The 26,490-nt window shown below is 43.3% G+C and overlaps 2 protein-coding genes across 5 annotated transcripts in view; one reads left to right on the top strand and one right to left on the bottom strand.

Moving 5' to 3' along the window:
• Nucleotides 1-6,785, top strand: part of tnmd (tenomodulin) — a 52,959-nt gene extending 46,174 nt beyond the window's left edge. For both annotated transcript variants that reach the window (XM_071458038.1, XM_071458037.1), the window contains exons 6-7: nucleotides 428-522; nucleotides 4,688-6,785. In XM_071458038.1, the coding sequence (XP_071314139.1) occupies nucleotides 428-522; nucleotides 4,688-4,897 (305 nt within the window). In that variant the 3' untranslated portion in view covers nucleotides 4,898-6,785. The remainder of the gene's footprint in view (nucleotides 1-427; nucleotides 523-4,687) is intronic.
• A 2,949-nt stretch (nucleotides 6,786-9,734) lies between these two features.
• elf1 (E74-like ETS transcription factor 1) overlaps nucleotides 9,735-26,490 on the bottom strand; it is a 38,691-nt gene continuing 21,935 nt past the window's right edge. For 2 of the 3 annotated variants that reach the window (XM_071458035.1, XM_071458034.1), the window contains exons 2-10: nucleotides 20,725-21,052; nucleotides 20,223-20,279; nucleotides 16,740-16,914; nucleotides 15,874-15,978; nucleotides 15,609-15,770; nucleotides 15,390-15,473; nucleotides 14,531-14,723; nucleotides 13,957-14,316; nucleotides 9,735-12,989 (exon numbers count right to left, since the gene is read on the bottom strand). In XM_071458035.1, coding sequence (XP_071314136.1) covers nucleotides 12,185-12,989; nucleotides 13,957-14,316; nucleotides 14,531-14,723; nucleotides 15,390-15,473; nucleotides 15,609-15,770; nucleotides 15,874-15,978; nucleotides 16,740-16,914; nucleotides 20,223-20,279; nucleotides 20,725-20,796 — 2,013 coding nt within the window. In that variant the 5' untranslated portion in view covers nucleotides 20,797-21,052 and the 3' untranslated portion in view covers nucleotides 9,735-12,184. The remainder of the gene's footprint in view (nucleotides 12,990-13,956; nucleotides 14,317-14,530; nucleotides 14,724-15,389; nucleotides 15,474-15,608; nucleotides 15,771-15,873; nucleotides 15,979-16,739; nucleotides 16,915-20,222; nucleotides 20,280-20,724; nucleotides 21,053-26,490) is intronic. The other variant, XM_071458036.1, reaches the window with a different exon arrangement.

The raw sequence follows: 26,490 nt of genomic DNA, 5'->3' as shown, positions 1-26,490 counted from the left end.
TAACAGGTAAAATATTTCTCTCTGGCATGTTGTGGAGTAGAGGCATACCTCAGTCTCAACTAAAATAAAAGTACCTCAGAATTGTACTTAAGTACAGTATTTGAGTACATGTGCTTAGTTAAATTCAGTCATTCATTCTTTCTCAAATGGATGTGTTATCTTTACTAATTAGGATCTGTAGAAAATGGTTTGTGTGTTAGTATCACAACAGCAGCAACTCCATTCTTTGACAGAGGCATGAAAAAGCTTGGACTGAATTCCAGCGTATTTCTCCTGAATGGTAGCAATTAGCATCAAGCCACTGGGAAAATAGAGTGTACAAGCCAAAATTTAATCTAAGAGCTTTCTCATTTAACATCAGACAAAAGAAAAACTGTTGCAAGTACATAAACATCTCCTCTCTTTCCTGCTCTCTGTATGCGTTCAGATGTGGAGGAGGGAAATGTGGACACACCGGACGCAGAGGTCGAAGGTCAGCGTTTCGCCCGCGATGTCCTGGACCACGTCCCGGTCAACGACTATGTAAGTGGGACCCTCTGCACCACCTCACCCTGGGACCACACCACGGGATACAGTAGAGCGACTTCAATCAGCTCCAGCTCTGCCACGACTCTTTCTGCATATAAATCGCTCACTAATTGATGTTAAAACTGACTCTGTGCACCAGAGGGCATAGCAATTGCTCTATATATCTATTTAAGTAAGGCCAGTTCATTGAAGACTCCCTTAATGTCTCTCCATTAATTGAGAGGAATATCCAGCCTTTCAAAGGCAGCAACTTGTGCCTCACAGCACCCGTTAGTGCCTTTTTCACTTCCTTTTTTCTAAGGCAGAGGAAAGTGCCGTACAAAGGCACACTCTCAAGGTCACTCATTGCTGCACAGATAAGTTACATTTATTTATAATGCTATAATTATCAAAGCATATAAAATGAGCGGTGAGACCTGGTGGCATATTTTGGTGTACTGCATGTAAACCACTCAGTGTTGTACGATTAATTATCCATGACTCTGAGGGAAAATCACATCAAGCAGTGTGTTACACAGGAGTTATAAACTCATAGCAACACAAAAAAAAAAAGAACAGTTGCACACTAAAGATACCAGGAACATGCACAGGTGCAGAGACATCCCACACGCAAGCACATACACACACACACACATGTTCATCACTTACAGGTGAATAGCCACTAAAGCTAAATTCAAGGATAATGAGTCAGGCTCGGTCTGTTCCTCAGAGCTCTGACAAACGGTGAGAGACATGCAGAGAAATGAGACGTCCTATAATGTTGACATTTATCAGGCACGTCCCAGAAACACCTCCTGCTCAACTCTTCAATTTCCCCTCGGCTCCTCTGTCTTCTCCCTCATCGTCTGCGGCAGGAGATGCAGCGCTATGCAATTAAAACATACCAGGGGATGAAAAACCCAGCTCTCCTTTTGAAACGCTCTGCCTCTATCAGCTGAGTAATGCATACCACTGCAATCCATTCCAGCAGCACATCCAGGCTCTGTTTGTGGGTCCAGTGATAACAAAGGCTTTTGTGGCCAAGCAGAGGGCAGGCAGCAGTCTGTAATTGGGAGTCTGAACTCTTGCTCATGCCAGTAGGATGCCACATGTGTTAGCCAAACCCTTTTTTTTTTTTGGCTTCATCCAGAACTCATGTAAATGTGCACACAGACTGAAAGCATACACAGTCTGCTACTCACACTTTTTCTCTGTCTGCCTACATCCTTTCATCTATCACACTCACACACACACAGACGCATCAGAAATATGCATTCACTTCATCTTGCTCTCATAAGTCTGAATTTCAGTCGCACCTTTCCATGCGGCGCATTTGTAAAGCAGAACAATCGTTGTTAGAATAAACGCTGACTGATATATGAGACTGACCTTTGTCACAGCTGTCATGTCAGAGGTGGCCCTGGAAATTTCAAACTGAATAACTACCATCTGACTGGGCTGAAGGGATGGTACCACTGTCCTTGACCCATATTGCACAGAGAGACTTTCAGAATGAATTGACCTCACACACATACACATGTAAACATGTTTGATGTGTGTCTCTGCCTCCATATCAGTGTTTTATATTGTGTGTTGAAGTTAGACCGTCTTTACAAACCTCTGGGAGACATGTTCAGGGTCAGGCTAGGTGGTTGTTCATGCATAACAGAGGTGCAAAAAGCTGAAGGAATTCAAATCTATGAACACACGAGATGTTGGTGCCTCCAGAGGAATCTCTACACTGAAGCTAAAGCTCCTTATCGCTTTGGTAAACCAGCAGAGTTTACTGAAATACATGACTATCTCCTTATTCAATTACATCCAATTTCATTGTCATTCCAGCTCACTGCAGAGCACAGTGAGATGAAAATCTGAGATCGGGACACGCAGCAAAGCATTTCATATGTTACACTGGCCTGTGTGTCTACAAAAAAAAAAAAAAAAAAAAATCTTTTTGAATACAAAGCAGGGTATGAAACAGAAATGTTATCGCTACTGTTTGGATCCCTGAATGAATGTGATGAGCTCTGCTATGAGATTTAATAACACATCCAGGCATGAGCTCAAGCTCATGAAAAGCGGTGATCAGCGTGTGTGAAATAACACCAACAAGTGTGGAGATTAGAGGAGTCGTGCTTTGATTCGTTACATCTTATTGAATGACTGATGCAGTTTTCTACTTTGCAGACTCATTCATATCCAGTGCCTCATATTATGCACGGAGGTGTCTGCGCGTGGGCGAATGTGTGTTTGCATGTGTATACGTGAGCGTGAGTGTGTGATGAAATCAGATGCAGCAAGGGGGTAATGGCTTTTACTCTTCATTAATGCTGCTTGTTTGTGAGTGACTGCCTCAGATTTCCCAAGGTGAACCATTCTTATCACTGCAGCATCCCACCAGAGACAGCAACTCAAAGCCAGGGTGATTAATATGTACCCTCCGTTTTAAAAGGATAGCTCTGATTAATTGTCTTTAAGGTACAATGCTGCCCATTGGCTGTTTGTTTTGATAATCAGGACATCATTTGAATAAAATATTATTCTTCATTTTCCGAGCCGGAGCCCCAGATTTCGGAATACCCCAGTTTGGGCTGCGAGGAGCAGATAAGATTATCGTTGGTCCATTGACAGCTTTCGTGTTGCTTCCATAACAGATTGCTGCCTGGAAGCTGATGACCTGAAACTTGACTGAAACAATAAATCATTAGCAGCCTACCTGTGCTTGTCATAGTAATAAATCAAACCCAGCTATCCCAGATATCATCTGCCCCACCCTCTCTATGTGTTTTAAGCATGTCTCGTGAGTGTGTAATTTTACTCAGTTTATCAAAGCATTTATCATAACATCAAATTCATGGGTTACTTTTTTTTTTTACAAGTCATGCTTGATGGGTTTGTTGTGATCTGTTTGTAGTCCAGTAGCTGCTACAGAGAAATAAAACAGTGTGTGTAAAACCACTGTAATTGACTGCACTGACTTATAGAGTAGACGCAAGAAAACCCCTAATTCCCATACTTAATGTAGCAGGGGAGTAGAGGGACTCAGCCATGTGTTCCTGTGGGTCCTGTCCTCTTAAACAATTCCCACACATTTTCTATTCCCAACAGTGGATGTGTTTTGTTCTGCACTGTTGCATGTAGCTGAGTCATTGTTAAGCGCTTGCAGAGAATTATGCCAGTTTGTTCTGAATGTGAAGTCAGCGCAGGCCGTCGTCTCCTGGATCCGAGCAGTTTAACGAGACAGCGCAGGATTGTCTCCGAGGATTCATTTACTAAAAGAGATTGAAATGTGGTCAAATGCATACTGAGGGCAGTTGCTGCCTCAACTCGCACGGTGAGTTAAGTGGCACTTCTCCGAACCCCATTTGGAGTTGCTCTTGATCAAAGGCATGACACTCAGCCCCCGTGAGTCTACGAGGGCATGAACCAGCCAGCACAATGGAAAAATCCAAGGGCCATTAATTCTACCCAATTTACCTTTCGTTTGGGTTTCATTTGGCCCCTCTATAAATTCAGAGGCAGCCAGCAAGAGCAAATGAAAGAATCCTTGTTAGGCGATCATTACTCTGCTAATTGCTTTAGGAATGTGCCATGCACTTAAAGTCAAGGTCAGGAGGAGGGCGCCAAGACGTGAGGAGCTCTAATTTGAATGCTCTATTGGAGGAGGGGCAGCCATTTTGGTGCAGAGTGTGGGCTTCGGTCGGGGGAGTTAAGAGGTCAGAGATGAAAGAAATAGTGTAATTATGCTGGTAACTACCAACGTTAGAGTTCCTTTGATTGAGGATAGCTGTGGTAGAGAGGCGGTGAATGCTGGATTCAGAGATGGCGCACTGTGCAGCCAGCAGTCGTGCTTCCACCAGTAAAACAGAAAGGTCAAGGGTATTATATCATGTTTTATGCTCCCGGAGCTCAAATCAAACTCACTCATTCTCAACGCTATCTTGATCTCTTTGTCATAGTCATCATGCACGGCACAGTTTTGCATTTTCATCATCAGTCCTGATCTTTTCACTCATGGTTTGGGTTTTACATATATTCTGCTGACCTACAGCCAAAGCAGGCTCATCAATTCACGCCACCGCCTCCTCTTCCTCCTCCTCTCCTCCTGCCCTTGCCCTGGGAGGAGTGACATTTGTCATGTGTGTGATTGTAACCCTGCACACTCCTGTGTCCTCTGCAGAGAGACGTTGGAATCGAGCTGGATAACCGTCTGGATGACCGTGGCTACTGCTGCCAGCACTGTCGCCGTGGTTACCGCTTCTGCCGCCGCTACTTCGAGCCCCTGGGTGGCTTCAACCCGTGGCCATACTACTACCAAGGAGGCCGGGTCATCTGTCAGGTTGTCATGCCGTGCAACTGGTGGATCGCCCGCATGCTGGGAAGGATCTGAGGAGGGTGTGTGTCCGTCTGGGGTTCAAACTGTTTATGTCGTTGTAGGAGCAAATTCTCCTTTTGATAAATACTCCAAGCCTCCTTTGAGACCAAAGCAGTCAATTACAAAAACTATTATTATGCAGTTGAACTCATTGAGTATTAGTCAGTCTAAACAGTCTAAATGGCATTTAAAGTGTTTAGATTCTTTCTTAAAAGTCACTTATTGTTTACAACTGTCTCATTTCCTTTGCTTTTCTTGGTATTTGATCCTGTTGAATTGGTGCAATTTAGATTAGAAGATATCACCAGCAACTAATCTGTCCTAAAATATATATATATATATTTCAGAACTGTCTCATATTTTTTTTACCTTATAGGTTCAAAGGAGTTGTTGTTCTACATGTACTGTAGGGTTTTGTTCTTCTTGCTTACACAGGTATCAGACAGAAACCCCTCCCTACACCACCCACAAAATACACACAAATAACAAAGCTGTCACGCTGTCACCGTGACACAATGTACAAACTTACTTAGCTAATACTGCACTTCTTTGATGCACACACAAACCATGCTGTAAATTATGTACAACTGAAATAACATAAGACAACATAAGACATCAGATATAAAATATGATATTACAGATACACAATAGGAGAAAACTATATGCAACATATTAAGACAAAATCAGGAAAAGAGGCAAACAAGCAAAGAAAAAACAGATAATAATAGTAACTTGCTGAAACCTGTATTATAAGAATTATTCTCTGTTTTTGGTATCATGTTAAACTAAGGAGTACAGTATCATTAAAGATGCACAGACCTCAGCTGTCTCTTGTATTATCCTCCATTGTGCTGTTAGAGTCCACAGGCTGCTTTAAATAGTGCTCCAGTTCAAACAGATTCCTCTTTGCCGAGGCAATTTTAATCTGTAACACCACATCTCAATCTGTCGAGCTGAAACAACTCTCATCTGTAACTAACAGATAAGCAAGCGCGATAGGCATTTGTAATTGATGTTCTGTCATCAGAATAACAAGGTGCATAAATGCCCGAGAGTATTCGAGCTATGTGAGATATTCAGAAGTTGAACAGAGAGACAAAAATGGAGCGCTCCTGTCATACTTGGCTTTGAAGTCTTGTGTTTTCTATTGCTTTCCTGATTTTTTTTTCCAATTAAAATTTCATTGTATGAATAATCTCAATTGTCCTATCATATGAAACAATGTGATTTCCTTGAGAGAAACTTTATGCCCCGGGGTGTTTGTGTGAAATGTTTGAATGTGACTCATGCAATGAATAGACACATCTCCTCTCTTCTCCATTAGTCCCATTGCTCATTAGCAGAAGCATTTAGTATCAAATTTAAAAGCCTCTTGACAAGAAAGAAACAGACATATATATATACTTTTATTGTTTCCATTTAATAACCTGAGGCTGTCTTAACTATCTAATGCATAATAAATCTTTGTTTACAGTGATATGAAAGTATCTTGCCTGCTATGTAAATCCGGGCGTTGACTCATGTTGGCTCAGTGTGATAATAATGTCAGTAATATCAGTAATATTTGGCAGCAAAATGGATTTTGTGAAAAAGAGGGGGAAACATATTACTGTATGTAAATGTTTTATGGATATGCTCATAAATGGAGTTCAGACTGCAACCATCTTATTTTTAAATCAATAATGTCAATGGCCTAAAGCAACATGTCAAGTAAAAAATAGTGGCATGAGTTAACAAATGCAATAATTGCAAACATACTTCAAATAAACTGACAAGTGTACTGCTAAGCCCCTGAGGCTGTTCTAAAAAGTTCATAAAATCAGTGTTTATATAATTCATTTCCCACTATTTTCCCGCTTATCACATCAAATCATTGAGTGTTTATTAAAAAGAATGCATTCAGCGTTGCTGTTGTTGTAGCCTTCGCACTCACAATGTTGGGAAATTGTGTAAAGTGTTATTTTTTCGTAAGATGCTGTTAGTTGTTAGTTGTCTATCTGCCGAGGTCTCCACGGACTCTAAGGACTCTTGTGTAGTCGTGAGAGTAAATTGCCATGGAAGCCCTGAGAGTCGCTCTGAAAAGGGATGGCTCACCCTGACTGGAGAGGCTGATACAGATATTACAGCTGGTTCCCTGAGAGCTCCTCATGCCTGTTGGGACAGAAGTCCAATATTAACCATGAAAGTCAAACTTTAAAAGTACAGGCGTCTTACAATTAAAAATCATCATGGAGGAGACCCGGAAAGACACTGGATGGTGGCGATACTGCAGCTGCACATGTCAGAGCAAAAAATAAATAAATTGATCACACTCCAGTTGTTGCCTGGTAAAAAAAAAAAAGAGGGTCCACTTCTTGATATCAAATACACAAATCTCCAGAGGTCATTGAAAGCATCTTGAGGAAACCAGCCCAGACTAATTTTCATCGACAAAATCTACAGCTTTTAAAGCTCTTTGAATTCAGTGTTCATGGGTTTCTTCTTCAATATACATCATCTTATGATGCAATGCAAATATTGTGATGTTTAGCTAATTGTCTTATTTAAAGTGTTTAGCTAATTGTCTTATTTAAAGAGATCTTTAGTGATTGAATTTAGAGACGGGTGCAAACATGTGGAGAGGATAAGAAAACAAAACCAAGTCGGTGGAGTTTTTTTCTTGTGAAAATGGAAAAAAATTACATGATCTCTCATTACCGATGCATGGCTTTTTAAAACCCAAACATCCACATAAGTAGAGACTAATTTGCATTCCTACCATGTATGAAGCCGTTCAATACTGTCTACATTAGATATGAAGCAAATCTGTGAGTCTGTGACTGTGAGCTCCTCCCCTGTAGACAGACTGAAGGAATATATCATTTCAAATGAAACCCTGCACAATCTTTCTCATGCATTTTACACTGTCTAGGAAACTTCCCCTGCAGCACTTGTTTATCACTGTTTTGACGATGAGAGGAAACAAGATCGACTACTCTGCAGGATAAACAGAGATACAGAGCATCTACCACGTTAGCACAGTCCAAAGGATTTCGCCTACCTGGCCTGAGGAACTGGCGCTATCACTGCAGCTCACAGGTGAATTAATTCCATTTGTTACTTAACGAAAATACAAGGAAACTTCACTCCCAGCTGCTTATTTTCATTTCAAATAATCGCTCTTTCATTTAGATCCATGAGTTGCTATTCTGGGGCAGAGGAGAGAGAAAACCAATGTATGAGGAGCGTCTGTATTTAGATTAGTGACCTGAAGAAACAGTTCTCTCCAATCCAGACTGAGGCTCAGGCTCTGCTGAGGACACGTGTATTACCAGTGCCATCTTGTGTGGAGAGAGGTGTACTGCTGCAATATCAAACCAGACAATCTTTTGTCACCATCCCTTTTTTTTTTTTTTTTACATTTTCAAACCACTCTACACCGTCTGTCCTTAAATACATTTACTCTTGGTTCTTTCAGAAAGCCAGCAAATGCTAAAGTGATCTATTTAAATGTAACCTTGGCTGCAGGTTGGCAACTTAATATCCTGCATAAAGCTGCAATGGCCATGAGACTGCAGTCATCAACTCCCTTTACTCTGTAATGTTGCACTCAGTCTGGTGACCTGATGGTTAAATAAGCTCTCCCTGTACTGTTCCTGCTACAGGCTGGAGGCACAATAATGTCAGCCGTCATCCTTCAACTGCTCCCACTGTGAGAGGCAGCATGGCACAGCAGTAAACACTTGCGCTGTGTCAGTGGCTGCAGGCGACACAGAAATAGTCCTCCTCTCCCAGGACCCGGCTCTCGCTCCATCTTCAGGGTCTCTGACTCACTAAGCAAAGGAATAGCACAGTCGTAGCAGCTGTTAGTAGCCTTTCATTATTTTAGTAATCCATAACAACCTGCGCTTACCATATGGCAGGCGATCGATGAACCGCTGAACAGAAAAGCTAAGGGTCTGTTTAGATGTGATGGAGGATTGTGTGTTGCTGAATGAGAGGCTTGTGCAATGATTTCAGACTCATTTTAAACCATTTCCCCATCTGCAAAAAGCATGTTTGGTGGAGTGAAGAAAGTTGGAGTGGCGACTGCAGTTGCACTTCTTCCCAGGTTTTTCTGTGTGTGTGTGTGTGTGTGTGTGTGTGTGTGTGTGTGTGTGTATTAACCCTATGGCAAGACTGGATTGTGTGGTACGCAGCTGTGCATGTGGGTGTAGACAGAACTAGGCACAGTAGGCAAGCCCTGCTGCCAGACAGCTTCCTCAACACCACCACCCCCCTACTCGACCCTGAACACACAAACACACAGAGTCAGTCCAAGCCATTGCACCCCCCCCGCCCAGCAGCAGCACACATACTCCTCCTCACGACACAAACACACCAACATAACACATGCTCTAACAGAATCAATCCAAGTCAGCCTAACCCTTCAAGATGCCAACCGCTGCCTAAACATACGCACGCACTGCTGTCTCCCTGTGAGCTGTGGCGACAGACTCGGCCGTCCTCGGTTGTTTTTATATACAGTCTATGGTTGTGGGCATGTCACATGTATTCACCCACCAACAGCAACTGGAGAAGCACTGCTCTTAAGTACAGTCCAATCAGTGTCTGGCCTGATAATGGCTTCATTCCAGTTTTCTACTTTCTCTTTCTCTTCAGATGCCATGTGGTCGAATGTGCGCTGCAACAGCCCAACAACTCGACTCTGAGTTTTCAAAGCAGAAACACAGCAGTAGAAATTAATTGACTTAATTTCTTTCTTTTTAAACTGACGTTAATTTTTCCAAAATGTCTTGTGTGACATTTTATCTGTGCCTCACACAATTTCAAAACCACTTTATCTGCAACAAAACAACAAATAAAGAGGGTCTTCAGTGAAGATTTTGTTTTTAATTAGTACATTGACTTTTTCTTAAAAATCTATTCTATATTTAACATAAGGGAGGCCATTGACAACCCGAGACAAAAGAAGCAACAAAACATGAGCAGTGGACATACCTCAACATCTCACAGACAACAGTGCTTTAAGGAAAAGGCAGGGAACATACAGAGGAATGTACTCAAAGAAAAAGAAGGAGAAAAAAAGCAGCAATTCCCTCTCAAGGATTGACAGATTCAAATGCAAATGTAACCCAGTGTAATTATTGATTGTCAAAAAATAACTATACATTCAGAGTGTCTTTGCAGACCCAGAGCCCTTCGGCTGATGTGGGGTTGTGAAGCAGCGTTTAACTCCTCTCCTTCGGTGCCAGTGCAGATGGAGGTCAGTATGTCTGAATGTCCTCACTCTGCAGCTACAGTCCGGGTGGAAAATACAACCAATTTAGCTTTGATACCACTCAGGATCAATATGGCTTCATCCCCAGAAGAGCCAAGGGGCCAATCGGATGGCCTGGCTGGCTGGCCTGGGGTGTCCTTAACAAAATGGGACAGCAAATAAAGAAGGCACAGGCTCGACTGACCCGACGAGCAGGACAAGAAGGAGGAGGAGGAGGAGGAGGAGAGAAGACAGGAGACAAGAGGATACAGGAGAGGAGGCAGAGAAGGGAGGGAAGGAGGGGCGGGGTGGGCTAACGCAAGAGGAGACAAGGTGAGAGGAAATAAGATGAAAAGGAGAGGAAACGAGACAAGAGAGGAGAGAAGAGACAAGACAAGAGGGGAGGAGAGGAGAGGGGACAGGGCTGGAGGAGATGAAGGGAGAGGAAGAGAAAAGAACAGCACTGGTATGTCTTTGTACCAAATAACCAGACACTTCAGATATGATTTCAAAGACATATTGATTGATACATCTGACACTTTATGAATTAAGCAGAACATAATATTTGTAAATGCATAGCTCTGACTGTTGAAAAGGGGAAAGAGGTATGTCCGCTGAGAAGAGGAAAACAAAAGCACATTCAGTACATGTTTAAATCAGAAACACAACAGAGGCTATCTACAATAAGAGAATATAACAGTGGAATAATGATACTGCACTGAGCACTGGAGCTCAAAAATCAAGAAAACAGCAAAGCTGATTATATAGAAGGCTATACAAATGACAAAAGTTGGTCTTACAAAAAAAAAAAAAAAAACTACATTAGACCAAATAAGCTTCCTGGTATTATCGTTCATATTCTTTGTATTTTCCCTCATGTTTACACATGTAAAAAGAAGACAAATGTGCCATTTTTATACAGAATTTAGAAATTCACAAAATAAATAAATTCGCTGTGGGCTTAAAATTGAATCTCAATTGTATATTATATGTATATATATATGTATATATCTATATATATTCATATATATTCCATTTCATATAAACAGGGTTTAAACGTTGGAGCCTCTGAAGAAGAGACTGATAAAATCTGTTTTATCCTGCGTACTCTTTCTCTCCATTTTTGCCTCTCAATCTTGCTGTGCCTCCAGTCTGCAGCTCTATACAAATAGTTTCTGATGTTAGACTGTCCTTGGTGGACAGAAAATGCCCATTTCCATAGTAACACAGTGTTTTAAGGCCCGGAGTAATAGAGAGCAAATGCATACCTTTTTTGTTTATATGAAAATAAATGAGTAATAAGTTCTTAAAAGTCTGACAGTCTGAAAAGCCATTTAGTCCTTTATTCATCTTTTTCTCCCGACATTTTCAAGAGTCTCGAGCTGTTTGAACTTCCTCTAAGGCACTCTTCAATTAAACTCTGAGGTGTGCGTTTTTTCACTGCATTGGACACCACGACACAGCATCCACCCGTCATCCGTGGGAACAGAGGCATGAATGTGGTTTCAACAAAACACACACATTCACTCTGCATGACCTCAGAAGTCTGATTTCATTGCACCATTTGGCATTCAGTCCTGGGTTTTGGTTTGTTGCGTTCTCCTCTTTAAACATACAAGTCCGGTGAGATGTAAAGTAAGAAAATTACTAACTGGCACATTTGGTAGACAGAATCCCTGGTTATCCAATGGCTGTTCTCCTGGGGAGGGGAGGGGGGGGTTGTTTTGTGTGCATTTGTGTGATTTTGTTTGAGTGTATCTGTATCTGTGTGTGTTGGGGTTCATGTCTACAGTTATCAATCTCAAATCTGAAAACTGACTTCTTAGAAAAAACTAAACACTAAACTTTGATTTTTAAAATTAGGCACATGGTCACAAAATATGTGAGTAAACAATAAATCCTGAGGCTGAACTGACCAACCTTTAAGAGCATAACGCTGCAACATCCCTCGCTTCCGATCTCTGATCAGATCACTGTGGTAAGAAAAGAAAACGTCAAGTCTGTGGGCAAAATGGATTTAATTGTTGTTTTTGGTTCAGCTTGTGTGCAAGAGTCCTGCAGCCCTAGGCCTCTGCAGGCTCTGTCTTTATCTGGATAAAGTTTGCAGGCAGTTGGACAGACAGTGGCAGCTCCTGCAGGCCTTTGATTCCCTGCTCAGGCTGCAGGGACATCTCCCCACGCACTTCCAGCTCTTCCACGGGGGTCAGGCCCTCACTAGGGCTGCTACTCTGGGAGGAATGTCCATTAATTATAGTTTCAGTTGCAGCCTCCTCGCCCTGACTTTGACTGGTATCAATGATCACAGTCCTATACTGCAGCTCTGCCTCGCCTACCTCAATCTCCTCCTTCCCAAACGTGTGTGCCGTCAGCGAGGGATCGCCGTTCACCATCGTCTGGAAGTAGCTGGGGTCCAGTATCTCCTCTTTGACCTGCAGCCCAGACAGATCGCTGGATTTGAGCACGGTAGCAATTACGGTGCCAGGCTGCTGTGCCACCATGGTCTGGCCGCAGGTGGTGTTGATGGCGACCAGGCGGGGGAGACTGTTGAGGTTGGAAGTGGTGGAACTAATGACTCCTGGAGGGGAAGTGCAGGAGGAGGTGGTGGAGGAGGAGACAGCGGAGGAGCCCAGACTGGTGACCAGGAGCTGCTGCGGGAGTCCATCCTGCAGGCTGTTGGCTCCACCTGCTAAAGAGGCTGCTTGGATGGTGAGCACATCTTTACCACCTGCTGTGGTGGAGGGCATGGTGTGGAGAATAACCTGGGGAGGGGGGGAGTGGCCGGAGTCCCCATTGGCCAGAACAGTTGTGAGAGGAACAGACTGAAGAGAGCCGGAAGATGTCAGGACCATGGGAGGAGCAGTGATGGTCCTGAAAAGAGAAAATGAGCTAAATATATGCTGGTGTTTCTTCAGCTTCTCTGACAGAGCTGTTGTAACTGAATATTCAGTTTGTATCTTTGCAAATATAGACAAGGATTATTTTTCAGTGGAACCCTGTTGAGAAAGTTACGCAGTGCACAGCTATGATCCCAAACAGCAGAACTAATGCCCTTATTAATATAACAAATGGCATTGTCAGCTGTACTGCAGAAATCATTATTCTCCTGGATTCCTAACTGCAGATGATGTTTAACTGCTCAGAAAAAAAAGCAAAGTGACTGATACTGAGTACATTAATAACACAAGCAGTGGACAAAGCACACAATAAAATTGAAAGCAAATCTGTACAATACCACAAACTGCAGCCTAAAAACAACAGCAACAGTCAGTGAAACAGTCAGTGAAACATCCAGTGTGTTTGGAATAGAGCCTGTTCGTACTGGTACAGGTTGATGCTGATGATTGACAGCTACTAAAATCAGATCCCAACAATCGACTGACGTGAACTTTTCTTTAGATAAAGACCTAACAAACGAGGAACCCTTGCAGGAACAGTTTGACGTTTTGTGAAATACAAATTCGTACTTATTTCCTTTCTTGCTGAGAGTTATAATACACAGCATAAGGTTAGTTTAGCATAAAGACAAGTTCAAAGTTAACAAAATCAGCCTACCAGCATCTCTAAAGCTCTCTAATTAGCAAGTTATATTTAATTTGATTTACTCTGTACCAAGTGTAAAAAGGAGAAGTTGCAGTTTTATTGGGGGGTTATCTGCTGGAGCTACTTCTTGACCTTGAGCAGTAACTTCTAGCTGTTTCTCCCTACTTCCAGTCTTTATGCTAAGCTAAGCTAACTGAAATGTAAGCATCCTTCATTCACTTACAGTCGCTCTCAAAAGACCTCTGGTAGTGTGGAAAACTCTGGTAACCCTGGTGGGTCCTGTTTGATCTCTTACCTCATAGCTTGCACCGGATCTTGGACACCCGAGCCTTGGTTTGCGTGCAACACGTGGACGGGCTGAAGGAGCTGCCCGGCGTGTCCACCATTAGCTTCCTGGTATAGACATTCGTCATTAGGCTCCTTCTTCATTTGTTTCACTGAGACTTGGTGTTGTCCATGAGCCCTCCCGTGCCCTTTGGAACCTCCACGGACCACTGACCTCCCATTGGTGGATCTCTGGTTACCGTAGCCGGCATTGGCATCAGAGCTTGTGTCTTCATCCTCGATCACCACCAGGTCGGCTGGCATCTCCTTAAACTGGTAGACCAGCCGCTGCCCCTCCACTTTAGCCAGGATGCCTCTTTGATAATAGTACCTAGAGGAGAAAGTAGATGAGGAGCTGTTTAACACATTAGAGACATGATCATCATTCATATTTAACAGCCTCATAAAATCTTAAACCGTTGTTCCAGTGCATTATCATGAACACGTCTGTGGCACCATGTCTGCAGGGTTCAGAGCTAAATGGGAGCTAATGTGCGTGACAACGACGCTTTGGAAAATGGCGCTCATCTGTATGTTCATCTTACCTAAGAGCTCTTCCCATGGTCTCATAGTTCATGTCAGGCTTGTTCTTGTGTTTGCCCCACAGCTTTGAAACTGCTTTGGAGTCCACTAGCTTAAAGATGCCTTTCTCCCGCTGCGTCCACTTGATGTATTTGGGACAGGTGTTTTTATCCTGCAGTAAAGCCAGAAGGAATTCCCACAGGTAGATGGTGTTGCCTGCAAATTCAGAGAGGGAGGATAAATTAAGTCATGTTTCTGACATTCAAGCACATCATACATTCATGGTGGGGCTTTAGAGCTGTGCTACAGACGTCTATAAAGAGTTTTACTTAAAAATGTTATGTGGCATCTATAGGGTTACAGGAGAAACTACTTGTGCTACTGTTGTGTCAGTTGTGTGTGTGCATGTGTGCCTTGGAAGGGAATTAATTATACCGAGCCTGGGAGTAGATTACTCTAATTTGCAAGATACTGTGGCCAGAAGTGGTTAAAAACAGCATCGCTCCCAGCAGTCACTTGAATCCCAGACACCATGACAGGGTGATGTATATGTGTGCAGCTGAACCTGCCGTCTCCAGCCCCCTCCTCTTTGTGTCACACTGTATGGTGCAATGAGGGTTCACATCGAGCAGCACTAGTCTGCTTCTATCAGTAGAGCATCGGCGTGCCCTCCAGCCTACAATCACTTCTGTTTCCCTGTGAAACACAGCACTCTGAGAGTCCCTCATCCATTAACTCGGCCAGATTCAACCCAGCCGGACTGCAGGGGTTGAGGACTGCTGTTTGCACACTCCACAGGAGGAAACAGAGCGTACACAAGAGAAAGAGAGACCTTGATTTTTATTGGCTCATTACAGAGAAGCGGACTAGTTAGTGAGTTACCTTTGCCCTCTTTGCTCTTCTTCCTGAGTGGCAGGTTAGGGGTGGTGATAGGAGAGCAGGGACGCACCGCCCGCGGCTTCCGGACTATGATTCAAATTGAGGGGTAGTGTGTTATAATGTGGAAGGTCACAGTGAAATCATCCAATTACTCACAACACTGAAACTTTAGCACAGGAGATGATTTCTGTGTTCTACCAAGGAAGAGGAACACAGTGCTACCTTTGTTTTTCTTCTGAGGTTTTAAGGAACTTTTTTGGGGAATCTCATCCATGGATGAAGTGTCCTCGTCTAGGGACATGTCAAGGGCACCATTGTCCATCTGGTCAGGCCTCAGCGGGGCGTAGGTCAGGTCTGACTCCAGCAGAGTGCCATAGGTGTGAACTAAACAGAAACACCAGTCAAACCATGAGTCTGATGCTCCAGATACGATCAATGTGGGACCAAAACTGAAACAGCAGAATATCAACGATGCGGATGAACTTACTCATACGTTTCTCATCCAAAATGTTGTTTGGAGACTCCATGTTAAGAAGAGCTGCTGCGGCTTCGTTTGTCTCCATGCTGTCCTCTGCACCCGAGACTGTTGTTTCTGTGACAAAGACAAATTCATCAACATGAGATCCCTGTAGGCAAATACTTTTTTATATCTTGGTATTTTGGTTTGTCTGCATCTTTATCAGATAGATACGTATGAAGGAATTAATTGAATTTGAAAGGTGACATCAGTTATTCTTTGTTTTGCACACCCGTAATTACCTAATGATTTCCTAACAGTTTTCAATTAGTTTCTTAGAAAGAACAAATTTGATATTCATTTTAAGGAAAATATGAATGTCTTTCAAAGACAAGTTCAACTGAAACAAGTAATTATTCATTCTTCATTTATTTATTATTGGAAAGGTATTCCTTCATGTATGCTTAATTGCATGCTAGCATGTAGGTAAAGTTCACATTCTTGTGTATTCAACCGACTGTTCACTCACCAAGGACTCTCTAGGTTATATTTGTGATTAACTGTTATTAATTAATTGAAGACTCTTTTTAATTCCTGATAACTAGTATGAAATTACATAGTTCTTCTCCAGAAACCTTTTGGAAACTGAAGAGCAGGGCCCTGTTTTCCCTGATCCAGCTTAACACTAAGATGATCTCAGCCTTCAGATGCTTTTGTGAAACAGGTCCCAGTGAAGTAAACCACTATATAGATGGTGAGATTCACATTGGTTTTATTAACAATAAAAAATAAATAGATTAGCTGTGGATCAGAACAGAGACCAACTGTGTTGATTTTTCTGTTTTGCACTGTCTCCCACGTCTGCTAAAAATGATAGGAAAGTAAAATATCTTTACCTGAGAGGTCCACCCCTCCCACCAAGATGGGTGACTCCTCCACCACATGGAGGGTGGTGTCCACCATGATGCCATTGGGCACCTCATCCGACTCCAGGCCTGAGTAAACCTGCAGCAGATCGGCTGCAGGCACCTGCTCAACAATCACAGCTGGGAATACTGACGGGTCGTCCAGCTGAGAGGAAAGAGGACACACACACACACAGACACACACAGATACACAAAAAGGTATGAGATGCTGCAGCACCGGAGCTACCACTGGGAGGCAGGGGACAGATGGTCTTTCCGAATATATATGTGTATATAAACCAATAAAAACACCATTAATTCCTCAACATCATAAATGCAAATATAAATACCACAGACGACATCAGATTAATGTTAGAACCCGATTTTTATTCCTTGTAAAACATTGTAGATTCAGTATCATTTTCAGCTAATATGGAGGCACATAGCACGGAGGAGAGCTCCAGTTTCTGTGGTGTTGCAGGAGCCCACAGGGACCCACTGAGGAAGACAGGAACCAGATGTTTGATTTGGCCCACTTCTCCTGAGAAGTTAATCTTATGCTCAGAAATTATATAAACCCAAATGAATGTTAATGGATCAATCATGAACTGCAGGCAAACACCCCCTTCATCATGTCCTAAACGTGCTTTGGGAATTCTAACCTTGCCGTCTCTCTTCAGGCATGGCACAGCCTGGTGCACAGAGGAGCAGGGGGAGGTTGGGCCAAACCATTGAGGAACAATTAAGTGGAACAGCAGACCAGGAAGCTCCTCAAACACAGACTGTGTCAAGAGTCCTCACTGGTTGGTTCGTGTCAATGTGAGGGACACGGGGACTAATTCAGTCCTTTAAATAAGTTGGTCATCTGGCCTCTAAAGCTCTTATTTTGTTTTTCTGGTTCTGGTAGATTTACATGATTTACATGAGCTGTCCCTTTGTATAAAACCCAGAGGCAGATTTAGAAATCATCAAATTAAATTAATCTTTTAATCAATAATCATGATCATCATTTTTTTTTTTTTTTTTTAAATAAAAGTTCACCCCAGGTTGCATTTTGATGCAAACCCACTCAGGGTCGACCCACCGCCAGGAGATGGCAGCAGACTACACTTCAAAAATGTGCAAGAGTCATTTCTTTCACCATGTCAGGGCCAAGCAGCTAATGAAGCTGCTTTAGCTGTTCCAGGATTCGCTTCTAGTGTCCAAACAAATAAACATTTGACATGAACAATTCTGATCAATTATTCATTCTAACAGCACTTATCCCACCAGGGAGAGGAATGCATTTCATCTTTTCCGAAGTTAAAGGATTAATAAAATTTAGGTCACGTGCGTCCAAACTAAAGCTCGGTGTATGCACAACTGGACAAACACATTTTAATGCCATGTAATTTAAATGCCAGCAGATAAATACCTAACTGGAAAAACTGGACAGTTTGCTGTATTGGTGCTTTGATTGCCACATCTTCCAACCCTCTCATGTACAAAACACTCCACCGAAAAGCCGTTAAGAGAACATTAACTGGCAACCTGTTTTCTCTTTAAATACACGTTTGTGTTATTCAGGAATTTATCTAAATTTTAACCAAACAGTGTAGATCAATAAAACCACATTCTTACAGTGATGAGGTCACGAAAGGGGGAAACAGACCAAAACGTAAGGTAAGAGAAACAGGAATAAAGGCGTATCTGTCTCATTGCACAAGTGTCCATTGTTTATTTGGACCTCGAGGCATACCAGGTGTCTGGGCCTTGAGTCGTGGGGGTGAGAGGAGGGGGCGATGGAGTAAGCTACACTCCCATTTCGGCTACACTTTAACCAGGAAACTAACAGACGGGCTCGTTATTTGGACATGGTGTTGAATGGTTAGCCCTTTTAAGCAACACCAGCAGTAATTAGCCAGAGCTGTTCATTAGAGGATCATTTGCACTGTGCATGGTGTGTAATGTAGGCGTCTGTGAGTATAGAGCAAGATGGCTCCACAAGACGTCTGTCATAACTTTGAAGATCAGCAACGAATAAGCGAAACCACGAGGCCTCCAGGGGGTAATAAAAAACCCTGGTTTTTGCTTTGACTACAGGCGCTATCAATGTCTCACTGACATACGCTGAATGTTTCCCATTGATCGGAGTCTTTGGTAGACATATTATCAGATAGCTAGACAGGGAGGCTACCGCATCTCCTTGTCTGGACTTAAATGATGTTTGCTGTCCTTGAGTGAGAGTCAAGTGTGTGTGGCATTTTGACTATTGGTCTGCTGAGCTCCTGAAACATCGGCACCACCCTCCCCCCTCCCATTAAACGCAGAGTCCCACACAGTTTGCTGACAGAGCAAGAGACGTCTGGAGAGGCCGTCTCCTCAGTTGTTTTGATGTTAACTGGATCATGTTTTTGCTGAGAACACCTGTAGACTACTCTTGTGTTGTCATGTAAACCAAGTGTTGATTTGACAATTTGAAAAGCGCGTTGTGATATGCAGCCAGAATAACTATAGGGGGGGAGAAACTGTTGTTTAAAGGTGTAACACTGTGAAAAGCTGGGTCTCTCAGGAGATCCGATGAAAGACGTGTAACAGTCTGACAAATAATATTGAACACCATAAAGGTTTTAACTGCTTCTTCCTCTTTGTTGACTTGAATAGTGTTTCTAGTAGGGAAACAACAAGAGCGATAAGAATCGAGTCAATTTGCATTTTTGAGTTCCTCATTCTGCCTTTGAAAGCAACAGCATCTGTGCAGGCTGCCCCCACCTCCCTCCCCCTCCCATCCCACCACACCTCACTCTTCTGCTTTACCTGCCCAGCCACAATGGAGTCCAACTGTCTGCATGCCTACATCCTCAGAATGGCTGCCTACAGAATGAGAGACACTATTTTTTTGTTTGTTTGTTTTTTTTAACTTTTGTTTCTGTAGCTTTGAAAATTTTATTTTTATTTCAAATTATAAGAACAAATTGTGTGGCTTTCTATTAGTTGGATCAGAGATTGTGCAGAAAATCACAACGCTAAGTATCACCCTGCAGTCGATACATGATACACCCTCGGGAGCTACTTATTGACTTAAAAACCAATAGAGCAAGCTAATCATTAAAGAACCTACTCTATGATTTCACTCAGCTCCAGCAGCTTTATTGTGGCCAAAATAAATCTTTACAACAGCCAGAGGAAACAAAATGGCCACTGTGGCAGTACGTTAGTGTGTTGTTCCTTTTTCGGGGTGTTTTCAGGACTTGGTAAATAGGGGCATACTGCTTGCATAACAGGCTAAGTGGGTGCAGCAAGGAACAAAACTGTAGCCCTGGAACAATGCAAGACCTTTAACAGGAATTATCCCATGCCTTTCAAGCAGCCTCGTAACTGGTCTGTCAGGTTAGGCTTGAACCGGTGCTATTCAGGGATCCAGTGACAACTTGTCACTCTAGATACACACATACAAACACCGGTACACATAAACACACATACGTCCACACTTACAATCAAGCCTGCTCCACAGGATTCAGACACGGGTGTGGGGATGAGATAACTGCACACCTGACCAGGCAATGAAAAGACACACAGGCACAGGTTCACATCGTATGCACACACAGTAACCTTTGTGTCATAAACACATTCATGGCCAAGCCCCGCCCTTCCCCTCCCACGCACCCTAACCTCGCTGCAGGTTTTTCCTTTTCTGCCCTCCCAACAGCCTACACATGTCTTCCCAGACCTCCTCTCCGCTCCATCCTCCGCTCCGCCTCCCCTCCGTTCCCCAACATGTTCTCAGAGTTAAAGCCTCTGAGTCACAGCTAATCCTGCCCCAGTGACCATGCTGTTTACACAAGTTTTGTTTGTCTTACATTTATCATCAAAATCACATATGGTACATCTGGTTAAAAACGGATGGTCAGACAATGGCCCAAAGGTCTTTTGGTCAAATAAAAAATATAGATTGTGCGCTTAAAAACAGTCGTGGCTCCTCCACTGTCATATGTACCTGATTGATTTCGTCCATCCCATTGCTGGCGAACTCAAACACCAGCTCACTGGGCTGCACCGCAGTCGTCATGGCGGTGGGGTTCAGAGGGCAGGAAGCAGCCTCAAATATCCCGGCTGTGACTCCTCTGCACAGAGAGCGGCTCAGCTTCACCTCACAAAATGGCTTCCCTGTCGTCCTCCTCCTCCTGTTCTCTAACCTGGGCAGTTAGTGCTCCGAGAGAGAGACCACGAGCCAAGTTTCAGAGGAGCGCCGTGGCCCAGGTGGGAGCAGCCTCGTCCCTCTCTGACACGGAGGCTGGGTCCCGCTGCGCCTGGAGCATCTACACCTGAGAGAGAGAGAGAGAGAGGAAGGGGCTAAGGTCAGGAGACATGTTAGATCAGTTTCATTTCAAACTTAAAGAGATAACACTGTGCGAGGAGATGGGAAGTGTTTCTGCGGCCTAAACCCAGCCTACAAATAAAAACAGACCTACAGAGGTTTAAGGCAGGAAACACAGATCTGTCCAGTCCTGAGCTATAAAAACCACAAGTTTCAGGACAGGAATCAGATCACTGGCTGCTTCCCGCCTCCCTGCTTGACAACCCCCTCATAAACTCAAACGGAGTGAAGAGCAAGCAGAAAACAACAGGTTTCCAAATGCTCAGTGACAATGTCATTGTATTTCTGCAAACATTAAAAAGCTCATTTTTAATCTCATAACTCTTAATTCAAATATCAGAGATGTGACGTTGTCCTCATACTTCTGCTCGTTTTAGGCTTAAAAAACTGAAACTGTGGATATGGAAACACACAGACCTTCTGAATAAGAGCTGCAACAAACTATCATTTTCATTACCGATTAATTAAAACATCAGAAAACAATGGTATCCTAATGGACAAGCTGAAATCTTCAAATCTTTTTCTGACAAACAATCCCAAAAATATTTAATTTACTACTTACTATACCGTAAAACCAAGGTAAAGTCTCACATGTGAGAAGCTGGAGTCATCAAATGTTTGGCATTTTTTTTGAAGCATAATTTAAATCACAATTATCACAATAATGATAATCATTTCTCTCACTGATCAATTAATCTCTGTTGTCCTAAATTAAGCACAACAACATGTCAGAGTCTGGTCAGGAGGATCAGGACTGTGAGACACCCCCCGGCACACCACCCTCGATCATGAGCTGATATTATGATGAGGGGCTGCTGGGGCAGAGAGGGTGTGAACAAACCCTCCCTCGACACAGACCCACACACACACACACACACACACACACACACACACACACACACACACAGTTGTTTGATGATGCTCTGGAAGCCCCTCTGTGCTGACCCCTCGGGGAGTCACAGGCAGCGGGGGAGATAAAACTGGAGGTCCTGTGCTTGTTAGTTTGTGTGTGTTGAGGTGTGTCCCAACAACCCGATACCCACAGGCAGGTTTGGGGACTAAAGGATGGGAGGGGCTGATTGTTGATCAAGAAACTCCAGGACCACCCACCCACCCCCACCCTGTTCTTTCCCACAGGCCAAAGAGCTGGCAGGAGTACAGAAGTTGGAGATGGCAATGTTAAGTACACCCCCTCCACCACACACACAAACACACACACACACACACACACACCATCCCTGCTTTTCCCACTGCTGCAGGGTGGAGCTTATTTGCTTTGAAATGCCTGTGTGACTGACAAAGTTGCATACCAGGCCAAATTGTATTTAGAGAGGAGGGGATAAGAGCAGAAGAGGTAATAAAAAAAGGCGCACATGGGCCAAACAATGCTGCAATTTGGTTTATCTTTCTGCTAAGCATCCAGACAGAATATTAACATGTGGCCGGGGTCTGGAAAGCATCACTTAGGGAGGCAGAAAAGAGACTAGTGTTTCACTCCAGTCAGTCCCTCTTGCTGTCTCTGCTGGGCAGCATCCATGTCCACCCCTGCCAGAGTTGGATGCTGCTGCCATCTGTCTGGTCCTCTTGGCACATGAGAGTGTGACAAGACATTACCAGACTCAAGCAGAAAAGAGGGGATTTATTGTATGGGGCTTCCAAATGGAGAAAGATGTATAAATCATGTAGCAGGGAAAAGACAGGAAAAAAAGAAAATGTGAGTGGACATGTGTGTGTCTTATACACTTATGTCCCACAGACCACACGCACATTTTTGCAGCAGATGCCCTCATGTGGCCTCTGTGAAGCTGGACCAAAGCACCCCGTGTGGGATAGGGCAAATGTGCGGCGGTCTGTATCACATGGCATCACTCTGCAATTGCCCTGCCCAGCCTCGCTGCCTCATCCCAGATCTGAGGAGATACTAGCACTAAACCAAATGGCCTTCCATCTCAGTTCCCCGTTCTTACATTGACAGACATTTATAAAGCTCAGAGTGTGAAGGTTTCAGCCTGTAAACTCGCAGGCTGGACTGTGGATAAACCATGAACAAACCGTCAGCATTTTCATCAGATGACAGGAAGCAGACTGCTATCTAATCATGAAATCATCATATCGAATCAAGATTTACATAAACAGTGTTTCTTTTATTCTTCTTTCCCGCGTTTCGTGTGTCTGTGTTTTCTGCTTTATACTCCAGTGTGTCAGACTGTGTCAGCGTTTGCGTGTGTGCATTTTCTATATCCCTCCTGTCAGTGCTTCATTGATCGGGATGGCCCAGTTGGCATGGTGCTAACAGCAGACAGGGATACAAGAGAGCCAGCCATTAGTCAGACACAGTCTGCACATTATCCCCAAGCACATGACAACAGCTGCCTTGTCCCAGCACAGGGGCAGGGTTGTAACTGCACTCACTACGTCATGAAGAGGAGAAGAGGAGGAGAGGAGGAGAACAGCGAAGGGAGGGATTTTACTGGGATGTTAGTCAATGCATAATAGTCCACAGAGCAAATAGACTGCCTGTGACTCGCTCTGGGTGGGGCCTTCTTTTGACAGACTTCAGTATTTTAGTGTGGTTACCAGGCGGGGCATCCTGCTGAGGTCTGCAGCACGAAATGTGTAACTGCAATGTCCTGTGTTTAAATTCAACCAAACACACGTGCAGCGTGTCATCCCCCTTCCTCTCTCTCTCTCTCTCCCTGTAACTCCAACCAGTGCCTGCTGCTAAAAACTTAATGGAGACAAAATGCCATTAACAAACCTGCTGAAACAATTACATAATTACTTTAGAGACATAATCATTAAATAACTATTCTAATAACTCATTTATCATTTGGGGTTTGTTTTGGCCGGTTGAGGGCAGAGGAACAAGCTGTGCACACAACACTGACATATTATCACCTCAGTTGTTATGGTGAACAGTTGTTTTTTTACACATTCAGCAGACGCTGAGCAACATCAGCATTTATTCACACCTGATGAATATGAAGTGGTAGCATACAATCAGTTTTTTCAGGGAAAACAGTTGAGTGGTGTAATCTGTACTTTCAAAAATACTGATAATTACAAAGAAAAAGCTCTAAACATCTTGTGCAATGTGAGGATTTATGTTTTTTTTCTGACTCTTTATAATAAACGGACTTTTTTTTTTACTTTTAATGGAAACAAACAGCCGGAAGTCGGCTCTTTAGTATAGGTATTGTTTAATGTAATCATTGTTTTCTTGATTCATCAGTAGCCGAGAAACATCAGAAAATGGTGAAAAATGCCCATCACAGTTTCCTGCAGCCCAAACTGGTGTATTGAAAACATCTTTTTTTTTCTCTGATCAACAATCCAGCAGCGAAGGTATTTAGTTTACTGTTGATTTGACAAAAAAAAAAAAAAAGATTGTTCACGTTTTGAAGCTGAAACTATGGGATTTTAGAAATAACAACTATTTGATTATGAAAGTTGCTGCTAAAGATAATCATTACCATGGTCAGCTGATCACATGGCTCCATCCGGGCTCGTGTCATGTGACCAGAGTGATGTCTTTTTTTAATCAGTCTCCTTTCCTCTGTTAATTACAACTGTCTGTTATATATGGCAGCCTGTTGTGCAGCAGACTGAAGAGGGGTATGAAGCAAACATTGGCCTACTCCACCCCAACAGCATGGTGACTGCCAGTCGCAATAACAACCAATTAGAGTCAGGATTCATGAACAAATGGAGCATTCCCAGAAGGCCCTACTTCCCCCGCTTTAGTCTCTTCAGCTGAGCTCATTGTTGACCATGAAAGGAGGTAATTTAAGCCAATTGAATGACTATGCAATGACTCACCCTGCATGTGGTGAGCGCAAACACTGATGCAAGAAAAGGGCCAGGGCAAACTTTACTTATCGGCCATTTTCAGCTCAGGTTACAAATATGCAGATTCCCGCAGGTGACATTATTGTTCAGCAGCGTACTGGGAGGGTTGTGATTCGACGACGCAGGACTTAAAGATGGCTGGTGTCACATACAGAGAGACTGGTATTCTTGGTATTTGAAATCTTTTTCCCCACATAGGTATAGATGGTGCAAATATGACGGGTAAAAACTGAAATGGACATAAATCAAGATACTTTTTACACCTACAAAGGTTTCAAAGCAGACAGAGGCAGTGATTTTGCTCTTCACCGTGCCGTTCTGGGAGACACATTTCAGTAGCAACAGGAAGAAATCTTCACCTTACATGAGTGCTACAAAGGTTTAGTTTTCCCAGTTCAGCTGTGCAGAGAAACACCAATGTGCAAGATGGCAGAAAATGTGTGGGCTTACCACTGCCATGTTATTGAATGGCTGTCAGCACAGACATGCTGTTTTTGCAGGATCCTCCTGGTTCCTGTAAAGGAAATGACTCAGTGATATGAGGCTCAAGCTCATTCCTGAAGCCCTGTGATAGCCCATATAAGCATCACAGCATCCTGGGCATCATTTCTGGACAGCAGTTCCCGTTACGGCATGTTTTACCCAGATGTTCTTAAACCAAGCAGCAGCATGTAACTGTACCACTTTTAGCATCATGGAAAATCACTCAAACACAACCATTTCAGCCGAGTACAAACATGGCTTTGATCAGAGAAAGAAAAAGTAAGTAACAACAACATACTCACAACACACACGTGTATTTTCGAGATAAGATACAGAATAGTAGGCAGCGTTGACTGAGTTATAGCAGCCGAGAAGGTCATTTTGTTTGTTGATTCAACTTGAGGACAGCAATTTAGTAATTGCATCAACACCAGACAAAAAACACACAGGGATGGTTTTCACCACTGCTGCAGCACTGTCAGCAGCATGAAAACTGTTTTGTATACACTATTTTCTGGGCATCCAATATTTTACTCACCACCCAGCATTGCACAATACAGCGTGTCTCACCATGTTTCAAACTCCAGCTCAACTTTATTGAAGTGAATAAAGGACTGCTTTCAGTGGCACAACATGCATGTGGCGATAAAATGGCAGAAACGGGCACAGAGGCAGGCACAGACGCTGCTTAACAGCATGCAGCTGCAGAACACAAGGCATCAGAAACACAGACAAGAGGGCACTGCGTCCAAGCCAGCACTCACTGAGCCTGTCTTACACTAGGAGGCATTTGCCTCTGCCGTGCCAGGGCCAAATGAAGACTGAAAAAAGAAAAAAAACGTCACCTCAAGCACAGGCTTTCAGAAAGAGAATGGAATTTAATCTCATCTCCTGCAAACCTTGTACTTTTCCACTCAGGCTTCAGGCTGTGGGAGAAGGACCCATGCCTTCCTGTGACAACAGCTGTTTGTGCCAACTATCTCTCTACAAGGTATAACATTTAGCATTGTCTTGGAAGATTAGACAGTAGCTTTAGTAGGATAATATGGTCTC

This window comes from Trachinotus anak, unplaced genomic scaffold (assembly GCF_046630095.1).
Source record: "Trachinotus anak isolate AG129_WGS33_773 ecotype Australia unplaced genomic scaffold, CSIRO_AGI_Tana_v1 ptg000021l, whole genome shotgun sequence".
Classification (NCBI taxonomy): domain Eukaryota; kingdom Metazoa; phylum Chordata; class Actinopteri; order Carangiformes; family Carangidae; genus Trachinotus; species Trachinotus anak.
The sequence above is the reverse complement of the archived record's forward strand: the minus strand, read 5'-3'. Positions and strand labels throughout refer to the sequence as shown.